The sequence below is a fragment of the Equus asinus genome, chromosome 14 (assembly GCF_041296235.1).
Source record: "Equus asinus isolate D_3611 breed Donkey chromosome 14, EquAss-T2T_v2, whole genome shotgun sequence".
Taxonomy (NCBI): Eukaryota; Metazoa; Chordata; class Mammalia; order Perissodactyla; family Equidae; genus Equus; species Equus asinus.
The window spans coordinates 34,701,138-34,725,369 of record NC_091803.1 but is presented as its reverse complement, the minus strand read 5'-3'; the positions used below and the strand labels follow the sequence as shown (position 1 = coordinate 34,725,369).

The 24,232-nt window shown below is 55.4% G+C and overlaps 2 protein-coding genes across 15 annotated transcripts in view; one reads left to right on the top strand and one right to left on the bottom strand.

The window, feature by feature from the left end:
- The window catches only part of IQCK (IQ motif containing K), a 117,704-nt gene extending 115,742 nt beyond the window's left edge, over nt 1-1,962 (top strand). For 5 of the 11 annotated variants that reach the window (XM_070484847.1, XM_070484836.1, XM_070484843.1 and 2 more), the window contains one exon: nt 1,095-1,962. In XM_070484847.1, coding sequence (XP_070340948.1) covers nt 1,095-1,147 — 53 coding nt within the window. In that variant the 3' untranslated portion in view covers nt 1,148-1,962. The remainder of the gene's footprint in view (nt 1-1,094) is intronic. The other 6 variants (XR_011494277.1, XR_011494276.1, XR_011494274.1 and 3 more) reach the window with 4 other exon arrangements.
- On the bottom strand, nt 1,884-23,920 carry GPRC5B (G protein-coupled receptor class C group 5 member B). 4 transcript variants are annotated; one of them, XM_070484829.1, is made up of 6 exons: nt 22,340-22,439; nt 20,732-20,837; nt 20,483-20,623; nt 13,669-14,682; nt 6,330-6,442; nt 1,884-5,028 (listed from the first exon to the last, which is right to left on the bottom strand). In XM_070484829.1, the coding sequence occupies exons 4-6, from the start codon at nt 14,672-14,674 to the stop codon at nt 4,984-4,986; spliced, it is 1,164 nt and encodes a 387-aa protein (XP_070340930.1). In that variant the 5' UTR covers nt 14,675-14,682; nt 20,483-20,623; nt 20,732-20,837; nt 22,340-22,439; the 3' UTR covers nt 1,884-4,983. The 4 variants fall into 4 exon arrangements, with proteins under 4 accessions (XP_070340930.1, XP_044603638.2, XP_044603636.2 ...); XM_044747703.2 differs by lacking the exons at nt 20,483-20,623; nt 20,732-20,837; nt 22,340-22,439 and adding an exon at nt 23,764-23,920; XM_044747701.2 differs by lacking the exons at nt 20,483-20,623; nt 20,732-20,837; nt 22,340-22,439 and adding an exon at nt 22,959-23,228.
- Nucleotides 23,921-24,232: the final 312 nt, after the last annotated feature.

Here is a 24,232-nt window from a genome sequence, read left to right as displayed (position 1 = left end):
TTCAAATTGCCTCCTCGTTTGGCCCCTGGGACCTTGGCACCGGGGCAACGCCAGGGTGGGGCGAGGCAGGAAGGGAAGCCAGGGACTGCGAGTCTGCGTGTGGCAGGTGTGGAAACGGACTTTCCCGGAATAAGCCACCACCTCGAGCCCCTGGAAGGCCTTCGTGTGGCCCCGTCTTGGAGACTGCTGGGCCAGCTGTGCTGCTAAAAGCCTTGGGCCCACCGCTCTACATGCGACGGGGTCCACGCCTCGCCCCTGCTTGGGTCGGACAAGGTGTGCCCTGAGTCTCTGGGAGGTCAGGACCGAGGGCAGGCGGGACTGAAACCTCTGCCCTACTTGGTAACAACCCCACACCCTTCCTCCTGGACCACTGCTCCCCGCCAACAACCCAGCGTGCCCTCGCTCAGGGTGTCCCTTCAGGCATTAACGTCCCTGGCAAGCACCTGGAGAGCAGCAGCAAAGACTTATCAGAAAAGAGGGTCTTTCCAAAAGTGCCCCCCCCCCCCCCCCGCATGGGTCCGGGATTCCATATTTTTGGGGATGGAGCTTTTATCTATTGGGACAATTTCCCTAACAAATAGTGCCGTGCTCTGTGTTCAGCTGGCTTTCCTGTTTGGCTGACTCAGGAAACCACCCAGATCACATTCTTGTCCAGACCATGAAAGACTAGAAGATTCTCTTCTGACCTTGTGTTGACCCCAGTGTTATCCTGAGTTTTTAATTTGGGGGGGGGTGCAGGGAACCGGGGCAGTGGTGACAGACGGGGCTGAGCCGAGAGCCTGCGGTCTGTCATCATCTTGGTACAGCTTCCTTCCTTCAGGGCCCCGACCTGCAGAGCACACTTGTGACCTTCTTCTGAACTGAACTGAGAATGACCCCGAGCATTACGGGAAGCAGGATTGAAACTTCAGGTGCTGCCCTTGGGCACAGGGGCGCTGCTGTTCTCTGCTGGATCCGTGGGGCCGGACCAGGGTGGCCGCTCGGTGGCTTCTGGTGGAACTGACCTCCTCACCCATCCCAGTGTTCGATTTCCAAATGGCCAGCCTGTCCAGGCGCATAAGCCTCTCCTGACTTTCTCTTTCATGTCTTTGCAGTGAAATGCAAAATGGAGGACGAGGAGGAGGCTGCAGCTAAGGCCCCACCTTAACTACTGTCGTATCCTTTCCTTTCTGAGCTCCAGTGACGCCGCGCGAGGAAAATGTCCCAAATACGCTTGCTCTACTGATTTCTCTCACGACTAGATTTGGTGCATGTGAATACAGAACCTGTCCCGCACAAGACGATTTGTGGCGAAGGTGCTTTAGTGCAAATAGTTTATCGTAAGAAAGTACTAGTCTTGACTTTCTGCATTAGCCCCCAACTTCATTCTTTCCTCCACATATTTCTTCAGTGCCTCGGGAGCGTTCTTAGACACCAGCCAGCGTTAAAATGTACACGAACTCCAGCGCCAAGAGAAGCTGAAACGCTCCCTGGCTACCGGTTTCCCTCTTTTGGTCACCTTTGCAAAGATCATATTTCAATCAAAGCCCCAAACTGCGGCAGTGGGTTTTAAGTTTATCTGGTGAACGCTCTTTTCATAAAAAAGATGTTATTGCCTGTGATCATTTCCAAAGGAGACTGGCCCTTAACTTTTATTGCAAACCCAACGAGACGAGACACATAAACACAGAGAACAAGAACAGACAAAGGATTTTTTGTTGTTCAGACCCCAAAGTTTTATAGAAAGTTCCTCATTTTACGAGTGAGCTGACTTATTACCCTCATTTGTTCTATGGTTTGCTGTTAATCAGGACTCTCCCGTCAAAATGCCACAGACTTAGCCTCTGGGCAGATCCGAAAGCCGAGTAACTGTACTGGGTTGTTTTGACGAGCTCCGACACCTCTTAAGTAAATAGTAAAGCCTTTATTTTTGTGTTAAGAACAGCATTTGGAAAATAAAACCTATCTGCCCATGCTTTACAACGTTTTAAGTTTGTAATATTTATTTACAGTCATTTATGGTACACACTGATTGTCTGGAAATTTCTTTAACGATTTTTTTTATAAGTATGCAACAGTCAGCCAGGGGAGGATAAAGGTCCATTATAAAACACACATTAATACATTTAATAAATATATATTATCTATCAAAAACGAGCCTTAGCTCTTTATCAATTAATAAAAAGCACCTGCTGAGAACTCCTGTAAGCTGGTATAATCATTGCATCACTGGATTATAAAAGCCACAATGCGCCCTTTCAGTTTGGGGTTCAATTCAGCCCTGCCTACCCAAGACCACCCCAAGTTTCCGCCTGTCCAGGGGCCCCGGGGATCTGTGCTCAACGCACTGATCCCAGTCTCTAACCACTGAATCCAAAACCCTTGGGACACGTAGAACTTGCCAGTTTGTCAATTCTCCGAGCCGATTCCCTCGCTCCCCACCCTCCGCCTCCGGTGAAGAAATCCAGGATAGAATGACCATTCTCTATTAAAAGGGGGGACAAGAGTGGCTGTTATAGTCCCAAGATGATTTTAATAACCAGACATGGGAAGATTTGTGCTTACAATTATTTTGATCACAGATGCTCTTCCAGGTCATTTTCCCTCAACAAGTCTTGTTGACATAAACAGATCTTAAGCAGAGGTGCCATTTAATTTTGTATTTAAACTTGGCTCCATGGGGGCAGCTGGCTGCCACAGTCTCTTGGCAAAGATGTGTCTCTGTACCCTTCAGGTGACATCATTAGAAAAATAAGTTCTCTGCGCTCTCCCCTCATGCCCCGCCTCCATCCCCATTAGGAGGGCATTCAGCCCACTCCTGACCTTAAAGCCAAAATAAAACAAAACCCAGAAGCGTGATAATGTGTCAGAGATTTGAAAAGAAAAGCAGCAAGAAAGGTCGCACTGAGTGAGGCCTCCCATGGCGCAGAGTGGGATCCATCTTTAGGGTGGTGAAACGTGACTTTCACTTGCAGCCAATGACGCCGTGCTCACTGCTCACTTCACGGGCTTGGACCACCAAGAACTTAGAGAAAACGATCGTGCACATCACTCCCTCCTGCAAGGAGGGGGGCTCCTGCAGCCCGAGTCACTGATGGATCAGAGAGCTCCAAAGGACTCCAGAGAGCGGGGGTGAGCAGCCATCTCCTGGCACGAGAACGTGTAACGCTGTCGTTTGTCACCGGACTGGACCAAGGCCTTGGGAGATTTCTGTATTTGCAGAATTCTAGGTCTGCATGCAACCGCTCCACCCCCACCCCAGGTCCTAGCTGTACCCCACCCCCCGCTCCAAGTTACCAGTCCACCCCATGACACTCCTCACAGAGGACTGGAATCTGACTCTAGAAGCAAGCACATGCTCTGGGCAGGGGTGGGGTGGCTTCCGGAAGGTCAGGGAGGCGGCATTCTCGGCCATGCTGTCTCTTCCCCATGCTGGTAACAAGGAAATGCGCGAGCCAGAAGGAAAACTCGAAGGAGGGCCACCCAGGGATGGCCAGATTGGCCTTGTTTACCCCAGTGCTCTGCAAGGAGGGGCCGGGAGCGGTGGCGGGGGTGAGAACGGGACGCAGCAGAGACTAGGGCCTTGAGAAAAATCAGAAGGTTTATTAAAACATACTCAGCTCACACATATTGGCTTATGAAGAGGTCAGTTTCCCCCCCAAACACTAACCTTTTTCATTTTCTTTAAAGGTTAAAGGCTTATGGGTTGTTTTATAGAAAGAAGCAATATAATGATTAGAATATATGCAGAAGGACCCACCCTCATTTATACATTCCATGCTGTCAGGTTAAAACTCTTTGCCTCGAATCATTGCTAGCAATTATGCTGGCCAAACAGTGCAGAGAACACGGGCTTTTCATGGCAGAGATGCTCAAAATGCCAAATAAGAAAGGAATGACTTGCTTAGGACAGATGGAAACCATGACAAAATGATGGGCTTTGAAGAGAACCATTTTCATGGAACTTGCGGAAAACCAAGACAAAAATGTGCCCCACACCCTCTAAAAGCAGCAAGAAACCCTGGCGGGCTCTTCCCCCACCCTGGAACTCTCACTACATCGATGTAAGAGACCCAAGAACCCACTGCATGCCAGGCATCAGTGTCAGCTCTCCATCGCGGGGGCACCCCCGGGACGCCCTGCCACGTGACACCATCGGGAAAAGTCTGCTGTGGCGCCTGCCTTCCGGCCCGCCATCCTGGGGGCTTTAAGCTGGTGGCCCCATTCGAGCTTCTGAAATGAACACGGGAATACAACTGGGAAAGGGCTGGAGGAGCGCCGGTCAGGGCAGGAGGGCCGGGTGAGGGAGGGAGGACCAGCGCTGTGGCTCGCCCAGGGAGGGAGGCAGGCTCCCTTCCTGCCGGAGCCGCCACAGCACTTTCCAGTGGGATGGTCACTTAACCCCCAGAGAGCCTTCTCTTCTTTGGCACATGCCAGGGGCCCTCGCCTCAGAATCACACCCACAACCTCCTGAACTGCTCCAGACCCCCCTGAAATGTGCGAACCAACAGGCAGGCCGGCTGAAGAGTCCCCATCAGTCCTCCTCAAAGACACGGTTATCTCCAAGAGGCCACCCAGGGTCCAGCCCTTGCTGGGGCGGGGGGTGGTGCGGGGACCTCCCCATCAACCAACACCTTGCCCACCAGCCGTGAATTTGGTTCTGTTCTACCCCCAGAGGATGAAACAGTCTTCCAGCCACATTTCCCAGTGAGCCTAATACTATTTGCAATTAGCTTTGCTTTAGTTTGCGGGGTTGAGGTTGGTTTGGCATTATGTGTGCACGTGTGTGTGTGTGTGTGGCGGGGGAGGGGAGGGCAGTCGGTGTTAGCCTTTCGGTTCAGCAGTGTTCACATTTACACGAAATCCCCTGGTCTAGGATTTCCAAGTCTCCTGGCTGTGAGGCGGCCTCGTGCGGCTGCGGTTACTGACTTCTCCCTCAAGACAGACCCAGCCAGGGAACACAATCTGGAAGAGAGAGTCGCACTCTCTGGAACTTAAAGTCTTTCACCAGAGGTGTCTTCCAGTGTAACTTGGCGGAGCCGTTGGGATCTGGAAAAAGGATAACACACTAAGAACTCGGCTTTGCAAAGTCAACGTCAGAAACCAACTCGTTAACAACGTGCCAAAGACCAGTCACCCTGCTTTGTCCTAAGGGGCCGAGTCATTCCCAGAAAAGCAGCAGCCACCGTGTGACGCTGCTCCGCTCTTGGAAAGGCTGTCTCCCCTTTCCTGTCATCGGGTTCCCCGAATGGATGTGTTTCCTTACACAGAAACCCACTTCGCTTTCTGAGTCCAGAGTGTTTTTAAGCGCACTGGCCTTAAAGGGACAAGGGGGACCTAAGAACGACCGAGGGGCCCGCTTTCTAACCACAGTTGTACGGTTATGCTGGCAGGGTGGCCTTTTCTGGGCATCCCACAGTAAAACAGCTCAATGGATGGCAGGGGGTCCTCAGAAGGCAAATCTGTGAGTCGGTTTGTCTTTGAGCCCGTTCCAAACCAGTGCCCAGCACACCTGCGAAAGGCCGGGGAACCAAAACCCCTCCAGAGAGCAAGGACCATCCCTGACTTAGATAAAAAAAAAAAAACAAAAAAACTCAAGTTGAGTTATGGAATTGGCACATGATATAAAGAATGGAGACCCAATTTACACGTGTAAACTGGCCCGTGCGCTGTTTCTGAAAGAAGCATGTAGCTATGTCTGGAAATTAAATGTGGGGATGAGAGTGTGTCTCTGGATTGCTGGAGAAACAAAATGATGTCATTCCACGGAGGCAAAGCGTAAAGGATGACAGTTCTGCTGAAGGTCTGTTTGGCATCAGATAGTAAACCTGGTTTTGTGTTTCGTGGGAGAGAAATGACAATCACTGCGATTTCTTAAGACATCTCTGAAGGAGCGGGGGTGGGGGGACGCAGTACCCAGCTGGGGCACAGAGCGAGTGGAACAGGGGCAAGAGGCTAAGCTAGGCGGGGTGTCAGCAAAATCTGCCAGGGCTTCATAATTGTGGGGGTTTCCTGAAAGTTCCCCCCAGGGAGAGGGAGGGGGCACCTTCTGTATAATGGAAGCCAGAGAATTCCTTAAGGACAAGAGCCCCAAGAAATAGGGACTGTTTCAAACGAATCTACAGATGGCTAAGTATAGGTGGATCTTCTGTGCGTGGAGAGGGGGCTAGAGAGGGAAAGAAGAAAAATGGAAGCAGTGCATGCATCCTAGCCGTAAGGGAGTCGACTTAGCCGCCGTCTTTGCAAGCCCCGTAAGCAGCCTCCACAGAGCACAGGTGTCCCCCGTGAAGCTGCCCCCCGACCCTGATGGCTGTGGGCGTCCTGCCGAAACATCACCTCCTGATACTTACGGTCCCGCCGTTGAGCACAACGGCCATCTCGGTCGGCTGGTACACGTTGCTTCTAAAGGGCGCGCTGGGTCTGCTTCCCAAGCTGCCATTGCGAAATCCTGCCGTGCGGAGAGCTGGGAGGGAGGGAGGGAGAGGCAGCGCGCCGCCAAAGAAAAACCACACAATTTTGTTTTCTTCCCCTGCATCAACGCCATGCTCCAGGCCCCCCCGCCCCCCAACGCCTCCCCTTTGTCACAAGCCCGATATTCCAAACAAAAGTCACAAAGGGGCTTTGTTCTCTGGGTCTCTTGGAGCCTGACCCATCTCAGTGGGGTTGGGGAGGCTGCCGAACCCAGGATGCAAGCTGCTCTGGAGGACGGGGGGACCCAGAGTAGAGCCTCCACCCGCCCCCCAGCCCCTGCAGGCCCCGGGTGACGAGGAAACACCTCTCATCCTCCGAGGGTCCCCTCTGACACAGGCCTCCTCACTGGAGAAGGCCATTCACGTCAAGTTCACAGCACACTCGCGGCACTGTGTCTGGACACACAGGGGTGGGCAGCCCTGGGAACCCGGACACCGAGCACACGACAGAAGTCGCCTCGGTGGGAAAGCGACAGGAAGAGAACAGAGGGACTCGCACCCCTGGGCAGGGTTCTTTCTAAACAGGAAAAAAAAAAGGGAGATCTGAAGCAAAGATGGCAAAACACATCAGGTGGGAAAACGGTGTTTCTTATTGCTGTGTACTTTTAGGGAACAAAATTGCCTTTTTTTTGTGAAGAAAAAAACCAAATTACACAAAAAAGACATGGAGGGAACTTAAGTGCATTTATATGTATGCTAAAGTGAGAGAAGCCAGCCTGTAGGAGCTACAGGCTGTAGGAATCCAAATATAACCTTCTGGAAAAGGCAGAATGATGGGGACAGTAAAAAGAACAGTGGTGGCCCGGGGCCGGGCGGTGGTGGTGAATGAGTGGGGCTCTAGGGCAGTGAAACTATTCTGTGCGACACCACTGTGGTGGCTACATGACATCATGCATTCGTCCAAACCCGGAGAATGTACACACACAGGGTCACCTCCAAAACGTCAACTGTGACTTTAGTTGGTGATCGTGTATGAGTGTTGATTCATCAGCTATAAACAATGTAACTGCAGCAGGCTGTTAATAGTAGCAGAAACCGGGGTAGGGGACATGCGGGAACTCCCTGTATCTCCTGCTCAATTTTTCTGTAAATCTGAAATTGCTCTAAAAAGCAGTCTCTTGGGGCCAGCCTGGTGGTGTAGTGGTTAAGTTCACACACTCTACTTCCGTGGCCTGGGGTTCGTGGATCTGGATCCTGGGTGCAGACCTACACACCGCTCGTCAAGCCACGCTGTGGCGGCATCCCATATACAAAATAGAGGAAGATGGGCACAGAAGTTAGGTCAGGGCCAATCTTCCTTGCCAAAAAACAAAACAAAAAAACCAAAAAAACCCAGTCTATTAAAAAATATGGTAGAAGTCCTACAAAAAAACAAAGTCCGCCTCAATTATGAGATGGCATCCTCATTATCTTCTTTCTCATTGAAGGCACTTATCTTGCTTTACTAAGAAAAGCCTAACTTAAGTCTTCCTCAAAGGAAGTCATTTTTCTGGCTAAAAAGTAACGAGAGGTTAGGATTTTTATAGATTATTTGGAGTAGGGACTAGAAATCACTTTAGTAATATGGTTAACCTCCAAAGAGTGCCAACCAGGAGCCAGGCACAGGGAAAAGTACTTTATATACATTAACTCATTTAATTTTCATAGCATAATAGGTACTTTTATTATTCCACTTTACATGGGGCACAGAGAGATTAATTGACTTGCCCAAGGTCACACAGCTGTAAGTGGCAGACCTAGCATTCGAACCCAGGCAGAGAATCGGTGTTCTTAACCATCACACTATACTGGCTCCAAATGCTGTGTCTTTAACCCTCACACTTAGTTATTGAGAAGCAATTTGAATTTAAGTGACATTAGGGGCAGCTCAGCCCAAACTGGACCAAAGAAACTGAGGCAGGGCAGGAAACGCGTGTTCCGAGACATGCTTATGGAAAACGTCTTTTGCGTTAGCGTCTCCAGGCCCTCAGGCTGGGTGAGGAGCGGTCTCTCCAGGGACACAGAGAAGAGGGAGCTGGGCAGCAGCCCCGGGGACAGGGGAGACGGCCCGTGGAGGAATCGCGTCCCTTGCCCTAGCCCACATCTGCTTGAAGAGAGCGCAGCGCAGTTCTCCTAACAGCGCAGAGACCAGCCAGCTGTGGCAGGGGAATCCGGCTAAGAAACAAAGGCTCGGCTCCAAAGCCCATCTGGGGGTGTCCCAGCCCGTGTGCCCCTCTCCGTAGTGGTTATTTGTGGTCCTCCTCTGGTAAACATCCCTCCCACATTCTAGGCCCGAGTGTTGGCTACAGCTGCTGTCTCCCCTGGCCTCCAGGCAGGCATGTGATTTCAGCCTGGCCAGTCAGGGCGACCCATTTCTCCAGCCACACAGGTTGGTTCAGGGAAGGGCAATGAGGTCCAACCAGAGCTAACTCTGGGATTTTTGTTCTGGCATCCTGGGACATGTTCCTCTTTTCTACTGGGACTCTGTGTAAGCCTAGAGCTGTTGGCTACCATGATGCTAACAGAACCAAGAGATGGAGACAGACCAAATCTAGTCATCACTTGAGCTTCCTGGATCTAACTATTCCTGAAGCCTGATCCCCAGTACATTATTTTTGTTGTTGTTTGGGTTTTTTTTCTTCTTTTTTTGCTTAAGCCAATTCAAATCAGATTTTTTTATTACTTGCAACTTTAGGAATCCCAACTAACACCCCACTCTGACCTGGGTCAGCTCTGAAAGGCAAGCAGGGCTCACCTGTAAGGGGTCCCCACAGGAATCAAAGTTCATAGGTTGACTGCCAGCCTTCTCCCGTCTAGACTGCAAGTGAGGCGAGACTGGCCCTGCCCCCAAAGCTGACTCAGGGTCTTCCACTGGGAAGCTCAGGGTCAACACTGAAATAGCCCTTGGCCCTCATGAGATCAGAGAGCCCAAATCCCCAAAGAGAAGAAAGAACACTTTTCTTTATTGCTCCTTTGAAAGGTGAGCATTTAAAGTGCCCTGTTAATGCTTTCCAAGATGTGATCTGAGGCGCCACATCCTTCAGTGTATTTTCATCTTTGTCACATACCTCATGCCTTGTTGACACTGATTAACAGGCAGGAGGCTGAGCAAGCTGTATCTTTCTGGGGTCTCACTCAGGGGAAGGAAATACAGGAGCGGAGATGCGGTGCTTGGCTGAGCCGCAGGCTGGCCCGGGGAATGCCCTGTGCATCCCCTGCAGGGACGGACTCTCAGGGGAAGAGAGGCTGAAGGGCTGGCGGGCTGCAACGCAAGGGGACCATGGTCACCTGCAGCTCCCGGGCAAGGCCCCCATGGGCCCTGGCTCCCTAAGATCCAAGCTGGCTGAGGCCGGCACCAAACGTGACAACAGCTGTCCTCGTCATGGCAAGGAGGTGTGCGCAGCGTTCCCCAGCCGACAAAGCAAAGGCTTCTAGAACCAAGGCGATCCCAGCCAGACTCCGGTTCAGCCTACGTGAGCTTCCTGTGGGAACAGGCTCTGCCCGGGGCACCCCCTGCCCGGTCCCATGTGAATTCTGGTGATAAACATTTGGGATGCTGCCAAACAGGGCCATGAAAAAAAGGGTCTGGCAACATCCAAGGTTGGGGAAGAGGTGGGGAAACGGGGCTCTCATATGACTGTGAGACAAGTATAACGGGGGGACAGTAAATTAGTCCACCTTGGGGAGGGGCATCTGGCAGAATATATCAAGATTTTTTTCAGTATATATGAAGATTTAAAGGCGCAGACGCTTTGATGCACGTCTGGGAGGTTTTTTTGCAAGGAGTTAACTGAGGAGGGGCACAAAGATGTGTGGGTAAGAATGTTCATTGCAGCGTTACTTATGTGGAAAGCCAGAAACAAGCAGAATGTCCACCAGCTGAAGATGGGAAAAGAAAACCAAGGAGCCTGATGGACAGCTGTGCATCACACACAGGATCCCGCAGCTCTGCGGTCCCGACCTGGAGAGGCCCTGTCCGTGACATCATATGGATTGAAGCGAGCTTGCGGCAGGACCTCACTGCGGCCAGTGCTGTCCGCCTGGTCACATCTCAGAGTCACGTGGAGGGCTTAAACACCACCCAGCCCAAGAGCCTGAATCAGAACGAGGGGGCAGCACTCGTCATTTTTGTGAGCTGCCCAGTGATTCTAACGAGCGGCCAGGTTAAGAAGGGCTCTATGGTCCGGCCTTGCGCGCACGCGTGTGTGTGTGAGAGAGAGAGAGAGAGAGAGACAGGAAGGGATGGAGGGAGACTGTGCTCATTGAGAGACGTCTGGCAAGATGGGAGCAGCGGGCAGCAGCTGCCTTTGGGCAGTGGGATTTGGAGCAGTTTTTATTATTTTTACTCGCTGAACCTTCTGCATGATTGTTGTTGATTCTTTACCATCAGAAAGGGATAATAAAGTTATTTTTATTTTGGAAAAGAAACGGGGGAAGTGAAAGACACTTACTTGGCTTTGGACTGTGTCAGAGCATGAAGGAGATGGGGTGTGGGCAGCTCTGGGCACCCATGCCCCTGGGGCCAGCCCTGGTCTGGCCGGCGCCGCCCTGGGTCCCAGATCCCTGAGATCTCTGGGTCTTACATGGGTATGAAGTGCTGGCTGCATTTTTGCAAGAAATGACACATGTAATGGGATTCAGAAAAGCGACTTCCCCCAGTGCCCTGCTGTGCCCTTAGAGCGTGAGCCTGAACGAGCTGCCTGACACCGCTGGACCTGTTTCCTGCTCTGTGAAATGGGACAGATAAGCCCTGTCTTCTCAATGTGCACAGCTGTCCTGACACGTCGGTGCGATGAGGGACACAGAAGTGCTTTAAGAGGAGCAGAGTCATTCTGTGGCAGAGTGGTCCAGCCTGGGGGCCCAGGAGCCAGCCCGCCTGGGTTCCAACCCTGCCTCTGCCTTTTGGGCAAGTCATTTAGCCTCTCTGTGCCTCAGTTTCCTGTCTGCAAAATGTACCTTGTTGGGATATTGTAGGGATTAAATGAGATTAGCCATTAAAATGCTCAGAATAGTACCCGGTCTGTGGTAGGCACCCGTGTTAGCCGCCTTACTTCTGCAGACCCCAATACTCAGGTAGTGCAAGCATCCACTTCACTGCGAGGAACCTAGGCTATCAGGTTCAACAACACTGGTCACAGACGGCTCTGTGAATCTGACAAAGCAATAGACCGATTGCCCAATGAATGTACAAAAATTTGCATCATTTCAGCAGTTCTCGCTACCTTTGAGGTCCAGGGGAGTCCCTGGGTCTCAGATAGAGAGAACCTCTCCCAGAGGAGCCGGGGAAGAGCTGGCTCCACCAGGACCCCGGGAACTGGCCAGGCTCCTGGCCTCTGCTCACACATCCCCTGGAGGGCCCTCGGGGCTCCCAGGGACAGTCCCCCTCCGGAACCCCATCTTCTCCTGGCAACGGGAGAGACAGCCCCACCCAAGCTGACGTCATCCCTGCCCATCCTCTCCACAAACAGGCACTTCCTGGCCTGGGGCTTTCCAGTAAGAAGGGACCAGCTCTGACCAAGGCCATGCTGGGACTTCCGATGACAGGCGCGGCCCCCGGCGTCCCCTCCTGCGGGTCTGGCCAGGAGTTGGGTGCGGAGGAAGCTGGGCTCATCAGGTGGGGAGAGGATGGTGGGCGGCTGTGAGGGTTCTGATGGCTGAGTGTGTGTCCCCGCCTGCAGGGGCCAGGGAGGCTGCGCCCTGGGCCTCGGCCCCCAACCCAGCAAGGCTGACTTTGGGGTATGACCAGCCAGTGAGCGCTGCCTGGGGGGCGTGTCACTGCAAAGGGGACCGTGACCGTGTGGAGTGGGCCACCTCCCAGCCGTGTGTCCTCTTAGAGAGACAATGAGGTTAAGGACTCAGGATAGCGCCCAGCACACAATTAGGGCTCAGTAAACGGTGACCATACAGGTAATAATTACTGCTGCTGCTGCCACTATTATCATTGTTGTTGTTATTATTCTCGAAGCCCCTGATAAGTCTTCAGGCACCTGAGAAAAGGCAATTTTATTTGCTCTCCAGTGCTGGGAACCCGGCTGACTCACTGCAAGGAATGATGCTAAGAGACACTTCTCGCGCATCTGCAGTAGGGGCTCCGGGGTCCATGCTGCCTCCTCCGGGTTCGCCTGTGGATCCCGCCACAGTGGTGGCACAGGCATGGGCACCCACACAACCTCGACCTCAAGTGCCCACTGCATCTCTGCTTTTCTGCCTTGGAGCCAATGGCACACGGTCAGCCTGCTGACTGGAATCATGGGGGACGTTGGTGACAGGGAGAGACAGATGCCTCAGCCTCCCGTCCTTCGAGGATCAATTGTGGGGCTCATTCCGCACGAGCCCCTGGCCAGACTGAGCCCTAGCCGCCCCCGCGGTGACCGGCTCATCGATGCTCCTGTTTTGGCGTTTGTCGACCTTCTGCCCTCAGTCTCCTGGCCCTCTCCCTTGGAGGGACCACCCTGCACCCAAGTGTCAGGCTCTGCTTTCAGGCAACCCAACCGAGACGCTCCCCAACATGCCGGGGCCCGTGGGGGCCTCGGGATGCGACTCCTCACAACAGCCCCATGCACACGTTCTCTCATTATTTCTGTTTTACAGAGGAGAAGAACAGGCTCAGAGAGGTGAAGCGATTTGCTCAAAGCCACACATCTAGAAGTAGCAGAGGCAGGATCTGAACCCAGATGTCTGACTCCAGGGCCCAAATTCATATACTCCTGGTGACAGATGTAGGGAGGGGACCCAAGCATTGGCTCTCACCACCTACTGCGTCCATCTAGCACCTGGGATGCAAACTCAAACACTTCCAGGGAGCCAGGGAATTCATGTGAATATGTTACAGTGGCTGACTCAGGGTGCAATAGGGAGTGGTGGGGAGTGTGGTAAAGAGAAAGTGGATCCCCATCTAAAGGGGTAGCCATAACTCGGTGAGGGGTAACAGGCAGGGCTTTCCAGCCAGCTCTAGACTATTGCTGCCAGGTGGGAAGGGTAGCCCAGCATTGCCAGATTCGACTTTTCAGAAGAAGCCAGAAACGTGGATTTTTACATTAAAGTAGTTGGCAATTGATAGGAAAAAATGCTAAATCAAAATCCATCTCTGGGCCAGTTTCAGCATGGGGGGTCAACACAGATGGGCTCTGATCTGCCAGGACTGCCTCTGGGACCACCCATCCCACCGGAGAGAAGGAAGAGAGTCCTTTTTGGGACAAATGGCCCCAAAGCCTAGCCCAGCGGGCTGGCGACCACTTACCCGCGTTGTGTTCATCCATCGAGAAGGCCTTGTTCTCCATGTAGGTCCGCGGCAGCTGCATGTCCTCCTCGAAGGCAGTCTCCCGCATCCTCGGCTGCGACGTGTCAAAGTAGTTGGGCGTGTTCTCCTGCGGGGCTGGCAGGATGGCACAGTGGATCTCCGGGATGGCGTGGAAGATGACGAAGACCCAGCCGCTGGCCACCAGCGTGATGGCCAGGGTGGGGTCGCCCCAGGCGTCTGCCTGCCGCAGCTCGGCGTTGCCAAAGAGGTACATGGTCATCCAGGCCACCCAGATGAGCACGGAGAGGAAGGCCGTGACCAGGATGCACGCCCCGTTCTGCTTCCACTTCTTGAACTTGCCACACAGCGTGAAGAGGGCCAGTCCCAGGGTGGCCACCAGCAGTACCATGTCGTAGATGAGGGCCATCACGAAGTCCATGGGCTCGTAGGCGCAGGCCGGCTTCGCGTCGCGCAGCACAGTCAGCACCAGCCACTCAATGGCGATGATGACCTGCACCAGCATCAGGCACAGCGCCACGCCCACCAGCTGCCAGCCCGACGGGCTCTTGCCGTGGCGCACCAGCCTCCGCACGCGCCACGCCTGGCTCAGCAGGCAGGAGAAGCAGAGTGCAAAGAGGACGCCCCAGAGGAACCGGCGCACCGAGCAGATAGTCTCATCCTCCCGGATGATGAAGGCAAATGTCAGCCCGAAGAGGCCCAGGGTCCCCAGGAGGAAGAGGAAGTGGAGGCCCACGGGATCCTTCTTCTCCTTGTCCTTGATGAAGGGCAGCCGCACCAGCAGGATGAGCATCAGGAGTAGCGTGATCAAGGCGCCGGCCCCAGCCACCGCCTCCACCACGATGCCCCAGATGGTGTCCAGGTCGCACAGGGACACGTACTGAGGGAGGAGGTCCAACCCGCAGCCTCGGGATGTGCTGGCGTTCTCAGAGGCCCCAGAGGCGATCACGAAGAGCAGGAGGAAAGTGAGCACCTGGTGGGCTCTCATCTTTCTCTCTGACACCATGAGAGTTCCAGAAAAGCAGGGGACAGGGGAAATGGGTGGGGGGAAAAAAGATCAATTCATTGTAAGACTCCCACTCTCCTGACTTCTTTAAGACCCACCTCATTTCGAACCTGCTGGCCCGTATGGCATCTGGGGACACGTCAGGAAGAGGCGCCCCTTTCTCCAGGCAGCGTAGCCCCTCACTGGGGGTATTCTGGCTCCCACCTGCGCCCTTGGCCAGGCCCAGCGAACAGCCATGAATCATCATCACTAGCGGCTGGAGGACAGGGTGGGAGGGAGATACGCTCTCTCTGTGTACACTCCTTTGTACTCTTTGAAATTTTACATTCTGTGCCATGTCTGACCTCCCCAAAATTAAGAGAATGAAATGAAACTTTCAAGAGACAGCCATGGCCAAGCCCTGAGCCGAGAGAATGGCACGCATTACTCCTGCTGGTCTCGCACTGGTAGCAGCGAAGAGTCACCGATCGCCCACTCCAGGCCAGGCCCTCACCACGTCCAGGCCTCACACTGGTGACAAAACAGGGTCTCGAGGAGCTTAGGACACTGGCCCAAGGTCGCACCTCCCAGCTCCGAGAAGCACCCCCGCATCTCAAACGTGGTAAATCCAAAATGAACGGTCTCCCGGTCCTGCCCTTTCTCCCTCCCATCACGCATCCCACCTCCTATTCCACAGGTCTCGCAAGAATCCATCCTCTTCCCCGCCAGTCCCCCTCTCCCGGGGACGCCGCAGGATTCTCTCAGCACTCTGGCCCCCACGCACGCCGGACCCTGTGCAGCAGCCACGGGGATGGGCTGACCCGGGTCTCCTCTTGTCCCTCCGGCTCCCTCTGTGTACACATGCCCCCAGCCCCTTGCATGGAAAACTGCTCCTCCCCCGCTGGTCTCAGCTCCAGTGTCATCGACTCAGACCTTGGCCAAGGTCACACCCCATTTCCTCTCCACCAGAGCCTCCTGTCTCTTTCTTTCTTAGCTCTCATCGCATCTGTCGTTTTTTCTGCCCGTTGACTGTTTCTCCCGTCCCTTCCGCCTCTCTCTCCTTCCTGTCTTTCTCCAGCAGCTGCAGGAGGATGGGGACACTGTCTGTCTTGTTCATCAGTGTAGACCAGGGTTCCTCAACCTCGGAACTACTGACACTGGGGGCCTGGTCATTCTGTGTGGTGGGGCCGTCCTGTGCATTGTAGGATGTTTAGCGGCATCCCCGGCCTCGACCCACTGGATGCCGGAAGCACACCCCCTCCCCCAACTGTGACAACCCAAAAGATCTTTACACACTGACAGATGTCCCCTGGGTGGCAACATCATCACGATGAGCACCACTGGTGCACACTCCAGCACTGGCACACGGCGCTGGCACAAAGTAGATGCTTAGTAAGTACCGAACGAATGAGACTCTCATTTGCCAGGACCCTTTCCTCGACCCCAGTGCCATCAGCTCCTTGCTCTTGAAGCGGGCCCAGCCTTCAGAAAGCCCCGGGCTGCACGGCTTTGCTCTCATGCCCCTTGCCAGGCATCTCAAGCCAGACTCGCGGCCTTAGCTCCACCCTCACGTGGGGCTGTAAATAGCCACCTCCAGGCAGCTCTGCCCGTCCCTGGGGCTTCTGTAAGTAAATGCGGTATCGAGCGCCTCTCTCTCTGCTCCTTTCTGCATCCCAGGAGCAGCTCCGATCCTGCCTTGGCCGTGAGGCCATCGACTGGGATAAATTATTGATGCTGCTGAACGAGAAGGAGCCTGGTGCGCTAAGGATCGTCTCCTTTGCCTATAGATGAGAGAAGGCAGGCATGGACGGGAAGGCCTTCTGGCGAGAGATGCTTCTTAAACAAGCATGCCAGCATCCCACTGAGGCGAATTAAGGCAATGGGGCCCGAGGTCCAGCCAGTATCCGTGGCCCTGCTACGCCAGGCACTGGAGCGCCACCTCAGCTATTTGTGCCTTGTCTGCACGCCCCCCAGGCAGTTATTTACATAACTGACTCACCCAGCCCTTGAAATCAACTTGAGTTTAAAAGAAAATGTGACACATTGAAATACTTATGTCCTGAAATTTTAACATGCTTGTTGACATAACTTGTGCTGTATACCCACTGGCATATCCCTCCGTCCCACCCTCTGGAAAAAATACTGTCCTCACCCGGGCTGCTTCTCACAAGGTCCCGTAAGCACACTGGGAAGGAAAATTTAAGAACCAGATGTGTCGGGATAAAATGCCATCAGCCCCTCCACACGGTGGAGGGGCCTGTGTTGGGTTTCCCTCAGATTTCTCATCAATGGCGAAGGGGATTAAGAGATTTCTCAGCAAGGAACCACAGGACACACCCCACGCAGCCTCTCTAGGTCACACAGCGGCCCAGCTCAGCCCCCGGGAGGCTGGGAGGATGACGGGTAGGAATGTGCTTCTGGAGTCTTGACCACCAACCCTCTCGCCAGCTCACCCCTAGACCCCCCAGGCCAGTGGTTCTCAACCAGGGGTGACTTTGACCCCAGGGGACATCTGGCCATGTCTAGGGACATTTTTGGTTGTCACAACTGGCATCTAGTGGGGACAGGCCAGGGATGCTGCTAAACATCCTACAGTGCACAGGACAGCCCCACAAAAGAGAATCACCCCACCCCAACATCAATGGCGCTGAGGGTGAGAGAGCCTGCTTTATGCACGTGGGGACAGGGCTCCTGGAGAAGAGGCCAGGACACCAGCCAGGCCTGCCAGCCTCAGGCCTGCGCCCTACGTCCCTTCCTTCAAGAACATGCCCTTCTTCAGCCGCCTCCACTCTCTCTCTTGGGGGGATCTCCTCTCTTCAGGCCTGGCTACCAATTGGGACTCGGTTTCCCCAGCTCCTCCTCCTTCCTGACTGGCCTTCGAACCACAACAGGAAACCGACGGGGATGATGAAAACATCAAGATGGCGACCAAGCTTCTGGCCGTGGTCCAGATCGCGGGCTTCCACTCCTTTCTGACACGGGAGGTGGATACACTCTTGCTTTCTGCCTTCATTCCTGAGGGTGCCGCCCTCTTCTCGGGACAGCTGTTGTTTTGGTTGCCCAGCCCGTATCTCCCATTTCTGACAAGGGTTCCTGGTTTCCCTTTGGAGAGCCATCTCTGCCCTAGCTCCCGACCCAGGCCTGGCCAGTCAGAGCATTTATCCCACCCTTTGGCCACACCAATTGGTTCCTGGACAGGCACATGGCCCTGACCAGACCCATGAGAATCAGCCTGAGGATATTTGCTAGAATTAACTGGAAAGAGATCTTCTCTCTTGATTGGGGTTAATGAGCTAAACGGATATAGGTCTGGAGCTGGAGAGGACATATTTACATCACAGGGACAGAACCTGTTCGAGTAAAGCTGACCCAGAGACCAGGGTCCTAATACACTGAACGGCTGGATCCAGCTATGCCTGAAGCTGGATACCCTAGTCTCTGCAGTTCCAGCAGCCAGGTAACTTCCCAGTCTTGGATTAAGCCAGTTTGAACTGGGTTTTTGTTACTTGACAACAAAGAAGTTCTGTTATTCCTCCCACATCAGGTGGCCCCCTTCTTCCAGGAAGTCCTCCCTACCTACCATCTAGGCAGCCAGGGACTTTAGTAGTGTCCAGTTGCCTCCAGTGGGTCATTATCATTGCTAAGGATGCCCATGAGGTGACAGCCGCTATTGTACAGAACAAAGTCCACGGCCACCAGGAGGAGGGCCGCTCATGGCCTCACAGAACGAAGCTGAGCCCAGCACATCTAGGATTTCTGGGGGATTCAGAATTGCCCCGCAGCTTTCCACCACTGCCACAGTGACGACGACAGTAACTGTTAACTCTTACAGCGCGTTCTGTGCGCCAGGCCCTCGTCCGTGCACGCCACGTCTAGTAACGTCTTACAATCTGCTCGCCAACACTATGAGGCAGGCACAAGTACTATCTCCATTTTACAGGAAATGAAACAGGGAGGTCGGCCGGCTTGTCCAAGGTCACCCAGTGAGAAGCGGTGGAGCCAGGAAGCAAACAATTGTACTATTGTTACTGGGCTCTTACTCCAGGCAGGGCTCTAGAAATGTCACCTGGTGAGCCTGGCTGGGCCAGGCTCTCTACAGTAGGCTCTCTCTGCCCCGTTATGCTCTCTGCCAGCACTTTTGATCTTTGCGGCATGTGCCACAGTTTTCAAAGATTTTATTATTCTTTTAGTCTGTTCGCCCCACACCACCATGCCCAGGCCCTGTCTGTCTTGTTCTGTACCCATTCCCCAGTGCCAGGCATGTGGGCAGAGTCCAAGACCCAGCTGCTGAATGAATGAATTGATAAATGGGGTCTCCTCTCCCACCATCACGTCACCTGGGCAGGGCAGATGTTCTCACTGCCTCTTACAGAGGAAGAAACTGAGGGCCTGAGAGGTTCAAGTCAAATTTGATCCTCAGACCGGCAATAGCAGCACCATCGCCGGGGAGCCTGTTAGAAATGCAGAGACTCAGGGGGTGGGGCCAGCCCCGTGTTTCAACAGGCCCCACCACAAGCCCCAGGTGTGCTCAGATGCTTGGGCACACCGAGGTCTGAGAAGCGCGCACACATGCAGCAGGGCAGCCAGGACCCGGGGCCCCCGCACCTTCCGCCTCCAGCCCCTGCCGGAGAACAAGCAGGAGGCACTCATGTCAGGTAAGCCCCATCCTGCTGCCATCAGCCACGGGGCCCCCACTCCCGAGAGCCGAGCAGCTCTCCAGGAACCCCAGGGGAACAGCACCAGGTGAGAGGTTTCGGTCAGCCTCCAGGCAAGGCTGATAGGCACGGGCTGAATATATGGCAACAAATCCGTGGGCTGGGGCGCACAGCTCCTCAGAAGGAGGAACGAATAAACGGAAACGAATGTGCAAGACTCGGCTCACATACTAATTACCTTTGCTGCCAGCCAGGCTCGCAGAAATGTGACTCATTCAGAGGTTTTTAACTACACTGCATCACACACACACACACACACACACACACAGAGGAGCACACACAAACCCTCTTTCCCCCCACAGAGGGGCCTGAAGCCGCCGGCAGGGGGGGAGCAGCCCCTCCATCTCCGTTCCGCGGCGAGCTGGGGCCTGCAGAGGCTGGCAAGAATGCAGGCAGGATTCCTCACGTGAGGAGGACAGCCGCCTGCCCGGAGGCCACACGACGTGATTCTCAGAGTGAGACCTTCCAGCTTCAGGTCCTGCCCGGCCACTTGCTTGCCCCCTGGGACCCTGGGCAGCTGACTTAACCCTTCTGCCCTCAGTTTCCGCCTCTGCAAAATAGGGGTGATAATAGTACCCATCGTGTGGCATTGTTGTGCGGACTTAAACAACCAATAACTAGGTTAGGACAGTAGTTAACATGGGCAAGCACTTATATGAAGTGTCTGCTAAATAAATGCTCCCTCCTCTGAGGTTATGAACCTTTCTGACTCTGCTTTTCCACGAGGGGCAGTTGCCACGGGGATGGATGGGGCTGGAAGGGGGGGGGCTCACCCAGGGGTTTGTCCACCACTGGTTTCCTGTCTCCCCCAACACAGCAAGCAAAGAGGTCCCCGAGGGGGTGGAAGGGGAGATGCCTTTGGGGGTGGTCTGCCCTGGGACCCCTCAAACTCTCCTGATCCCCACGGCAGGAGCTCTAAGTGGGACCTGGCGGGAAGGTGGTGTTCCGGGGGGGACGGGGGCTCTGGCCCCATGAAACCAATGTCTCTGTTGAGAAGTCAGAGCCAGGGCACCCAGAAACCAGACACCAGCCATTCTCCTGAGAATCAGCACCCCCACCATCCCACTCGCCCATAGAAAGGAGCCACAAGACGTACCAGCCTGCTCTGGAGCACACCGTTCTGACCTGCCTTGTCCCGGCTGCTGCTGGCAGGGCTCCAAGGAGGCCACTCAGCCCCCTCCCAGGGCCCAGCAGATTGCCGGCATCTTGAACCACCTTCTCTCAAGAAGGGGGAGCGCTGGAGCATGGAAGGGAAAGAAGACATGAGCAGGTGGGGAGGGGGCTTTATGAGTCCCAGGCACGTTTAATATTTCAGTACTTGATGAACGCCTGGCACCGAACTTACTCTGCCATCAGTCTCCTGGAGAGGGGAAGACCTCAGCGGGAGGGAAGCCAGACATCACTCCGTGATAGTGAGCATTACTTAACCTCTCTGACCCTCAGTTTGTCGACTGTAAAACGAAGATAATGAATGACAGTGCGGCCTTCACGAGGCTGGGGTGAGAAGTACTCAGCATGGGGCCTGGCACACGGGGAACACGGGGTCCCTGCTTATTAAAAAGACAATCCTGATTCCCACTGTCCTTTTCGGAAAACGAAGGTAGAGACGAGACGCAACCTGGCCAGAGGCTCACTGGAATTTACAGGCCCAGCTGGGACTAGAACTCATTTCACCCAACTCTTGACCCCCAGGCCTTTCCACAGCATCCAAGTTTGACCCCCCCTTATCTGGCATAGGGCCAGGATGAGGCCGCTCGTCTCCCCACGTGCCCAGCGTTACACTGTGTCCCGGCCCACTCCCGTTACAGCCGCTGGTGCATTTCCTGCTCCAGTTGGGTGAAACTGTTACAAGGTTTCCTGACGTTAAACTCTTTCCCAGACCCACAACCTCACCCTCTGGTCTCTTTTCTAAGTTACACCATCTCATAATCTTCATTTCCCAAGGCTGCCCGGACCACCAGCCTACGTGGGGGCCCTCGAATTAATACCCCTCCTAGGTTAGTAAACAGGGTTGCCAGAACACAGGCTCCAGGAGCCATGAATATGCAAAGCAGCTCCAATCCTGTAAATAAAAGCAATCATTTAAATGCAAATTGCATCCCTGGCTGCCCGTTCCGGGGTGGATGGTGCCTCTCGGGCTGTAATTCCGAGAAGAAAATGTGACTAACTGAGAACCCCTAGGAAGCCCTGGGTGGAAGTGCTTAGCGAGCTCTGGTGGGGGCTGCTTGTGGTGGACAAGAACTGCCGAAAGGTGGGGAGTGGTTTTTAAAACCAGAGTCACCCCTCAAGTGGGCTCACCAGGCTGGCCAGGCTCAAAGCAGTCCTCACAGCAGGACCGAGCCCCTCAGAGGCTCCCGCGCTGCGCCATCCCCAGGGGCAGAAGGAAAGGGGAGCTGCTCGCGTCTCCTTGCGGAGGTCAGAGGAGCTTTTAAAAATCAGCTTCGGTGGCTTCCCGCTCAAAACCCTGCAAGGGTTCACTAGCCCAAGGAGAATAAAACCTAAACTCCTTTCTGTGGCCCCAAAGATCATGATCTGGCTGGTCCCTGCCATCCCCGCCCCCCGCCCCCCACATCTGCCTACAGCTCCAGCCACAATGGCCTTTGTTCTGTCCCTCTGGCTCATTCCCACTTCTGAGCCTCTGCACTCGCAGGGCCCTCCGCCTGGCTCAGTCTCCCCCAAGATCTACCCAGGCGGCCCCCCCACCTTGCAGGGCTCCCACGCCAGCGTCACACCCAGAGCAGTCTTCCCTCTGGACGCACCACTGTCACTCTCTTTACAACGCCCTGTTTTATTTTCCCAGCTGCCCTTACTGCGATCTGAAGTTCTGTCTGCTTCCTATTTATTTCCTTACTTAGTGTCTGTTCACCCACCGTCCCAACGCCCTGAGAGCAGGGGCTTGTGCAGTTTACACACTATGGCGCCCCAGACCCAGTTCTGCAGCTGGCACACTTACTGCAATCACCAATTAATCAATAAAGATTTTGAGCTTCTTTTTCTAACCAGACCGCTTGTCTTGCCGCCTGTGTCCCGAATGGCGACTCCTTCCCCCTTCCACCCCTTCCCCTCCCCACTCAGCTGACCCCTTTTCAGACGCAGCGCGCAGGGAACAGAGAGCAAAGCGTTCACTCCACAGGCTGGATGCAAAACCGGCCTGGGGCCGGGCTCCCAACCAACAGATGCCCATTTGCATTCTATTTACATGCCATTTGCATGCAGTTTAACTCCGAGTCGGAACCCTCCGACAGCCCCCACCCCACCCGGGAAACTTCGGAATCAAGGATCCTTGGCCGAAGTTCCAAGGCTTTTGTGCCAAGTCCCTCCCCCACTTCTCTTGTCTTTGCGAGGACCCCCCGCTCCTCCTGGGCTCTGCTCAGGTGCCCCCCGTCTTGGCGCAGTGGGGCAGCCAAGGTGGCGCGTGGGCCGGGGCCCCAGACGGGGACGCCGCTGCCCGCCACACTCCAGGGGCCTTTGTCCGCGCTCCAAGGAGCCGCCCCCTTACCGAACGGGGGACAAGTTGGGGGGGGCGGGTTGGCTAAGCAGGGGTGTGACAGAGCAAGGGCCGGGGAACGGACCTGCGAGCTGCGCTGGGGCCGTCCTCTTGGCAAGGTCGGTGCCTCCTCCCCGGCTGGTTAACCGGCTCCCCCGGGGCCACGGCGGCTGCGGGGGTAGGGATCCCGGGATGTGTGGGGCTGGGAGCCACTGTTCCCCAAGGACAGGGGACGCGCCACAGGGCTAGTCCTCACCCCGAGCCTGGTCGGAGCAGAAACGCCAAGCCCCCCGCCATTGTATGCAGCCGCCCCTCGTTTGTCGCCTAGCCCCAGGACTCAGCTCTGCCTCCTTTCGCCCGCAGTGTCCCCCCCTGTCCCGTAGTGCGCAGCCACGACTGGCTGCGAGCTTGGCCCCCGGCCTCTGCGGCAGGTGCGACAGCTCACCCCCAAAGCCCGGGCCTTGTGCCCCCGGCTCCCTCGGCCCCCATGGGCTTGCCACGCGGCCCCAGGTCTGCCCGCGGCTCCCCTCGCACGACGAGTCCCCCGGGCACGGCTGGACTCCCGTGCACTCCTCCTAGCTGTCCTGTACCTGTGGTCGCCCCCAGACCCTCGTCAGACACTTGGATCTCCACTTGGGCCGGGTACCCCCGCCCCCAAAGGTCCCCAGCGATTCCCTGTCACCGCCCCGCCCTCCATGGCTCCCCTCCCGCCGTACTGTGGTTTCCCCACCCGGATCCCCCATCTCCCCCAGCAGACTAACCCCTTGGGGGGCTTAGAAAAGCCCAAGAAGCAGACCACCCTCCCCCCCCAATCCTCCCAAGTCTACGGCGGGAAAACTTTCTGGGGTCCCCACAGCGCCCTCCGCCCCATCCGCGCGGCCCGCACTCACCGACCCCCGCGGCCCCGCAGCGCCGACGCTCCCGCTGGCCGGCGGCCCGAGTCACATCTCTGCAGCGCGGCCGCGGCCCCCGCCCCGCGCGCGCGCCCGCCCGCCGTCCGGCCTCACTGCATAGCCCTCGCGAGCTGCTGCCGCGCGAGGCGCCCCCTGGCCGGGTCCGCGCCGCTGCAGCCGCCTGGCCCCGCCCCCGGCCCCGCCCTCGGCCCCGCCCCCAGAGCCACGGCCCGGGTCTGCTGCACGCCCAACCAGGCGCCAACAGCGCGCACCGACTCGCTCTAACTCCTTGCCTACAGGGCTGAGACGACCCCTCTCCAGCGTCCCAAATTCGGGGACACTCCCCTCACATCCACAGTGCGACCGTGAGCAGTCCAGACTCGCCGGCCACATCCCCAGGTTGATCCATTTGCAGGAACACACACGCACAGAGGGATCCTCCTACGAGTGTCCTAGCGCAGGGGTT

Excerpts from the sequence above, each read along its gene's own strand:
- GPRC5B (XM_044747703.2), bottom strand. The coding sequence starts at position 14,674 with ATGAGAGCCCACCAGGTGCTCACTTTCCTCCTGCTCTTCGTGATCGCC. Across the intron at positions 6,443-13,668 it reads GATGGATGAACACAACGCGG|CTCTCCGCACGGCAGGATTT; the intron begins GTAAGTGGTCGC and ends CCTCCCTCCCAG. Across the intron at positions 5,029-6,329 it reads TTGTGCTCAACGGCGGGACC|ATCCCAACGGCTCCGCCAAG; the intron begins GTAAGTATCAGG and ends TCCTTTTTCCAG.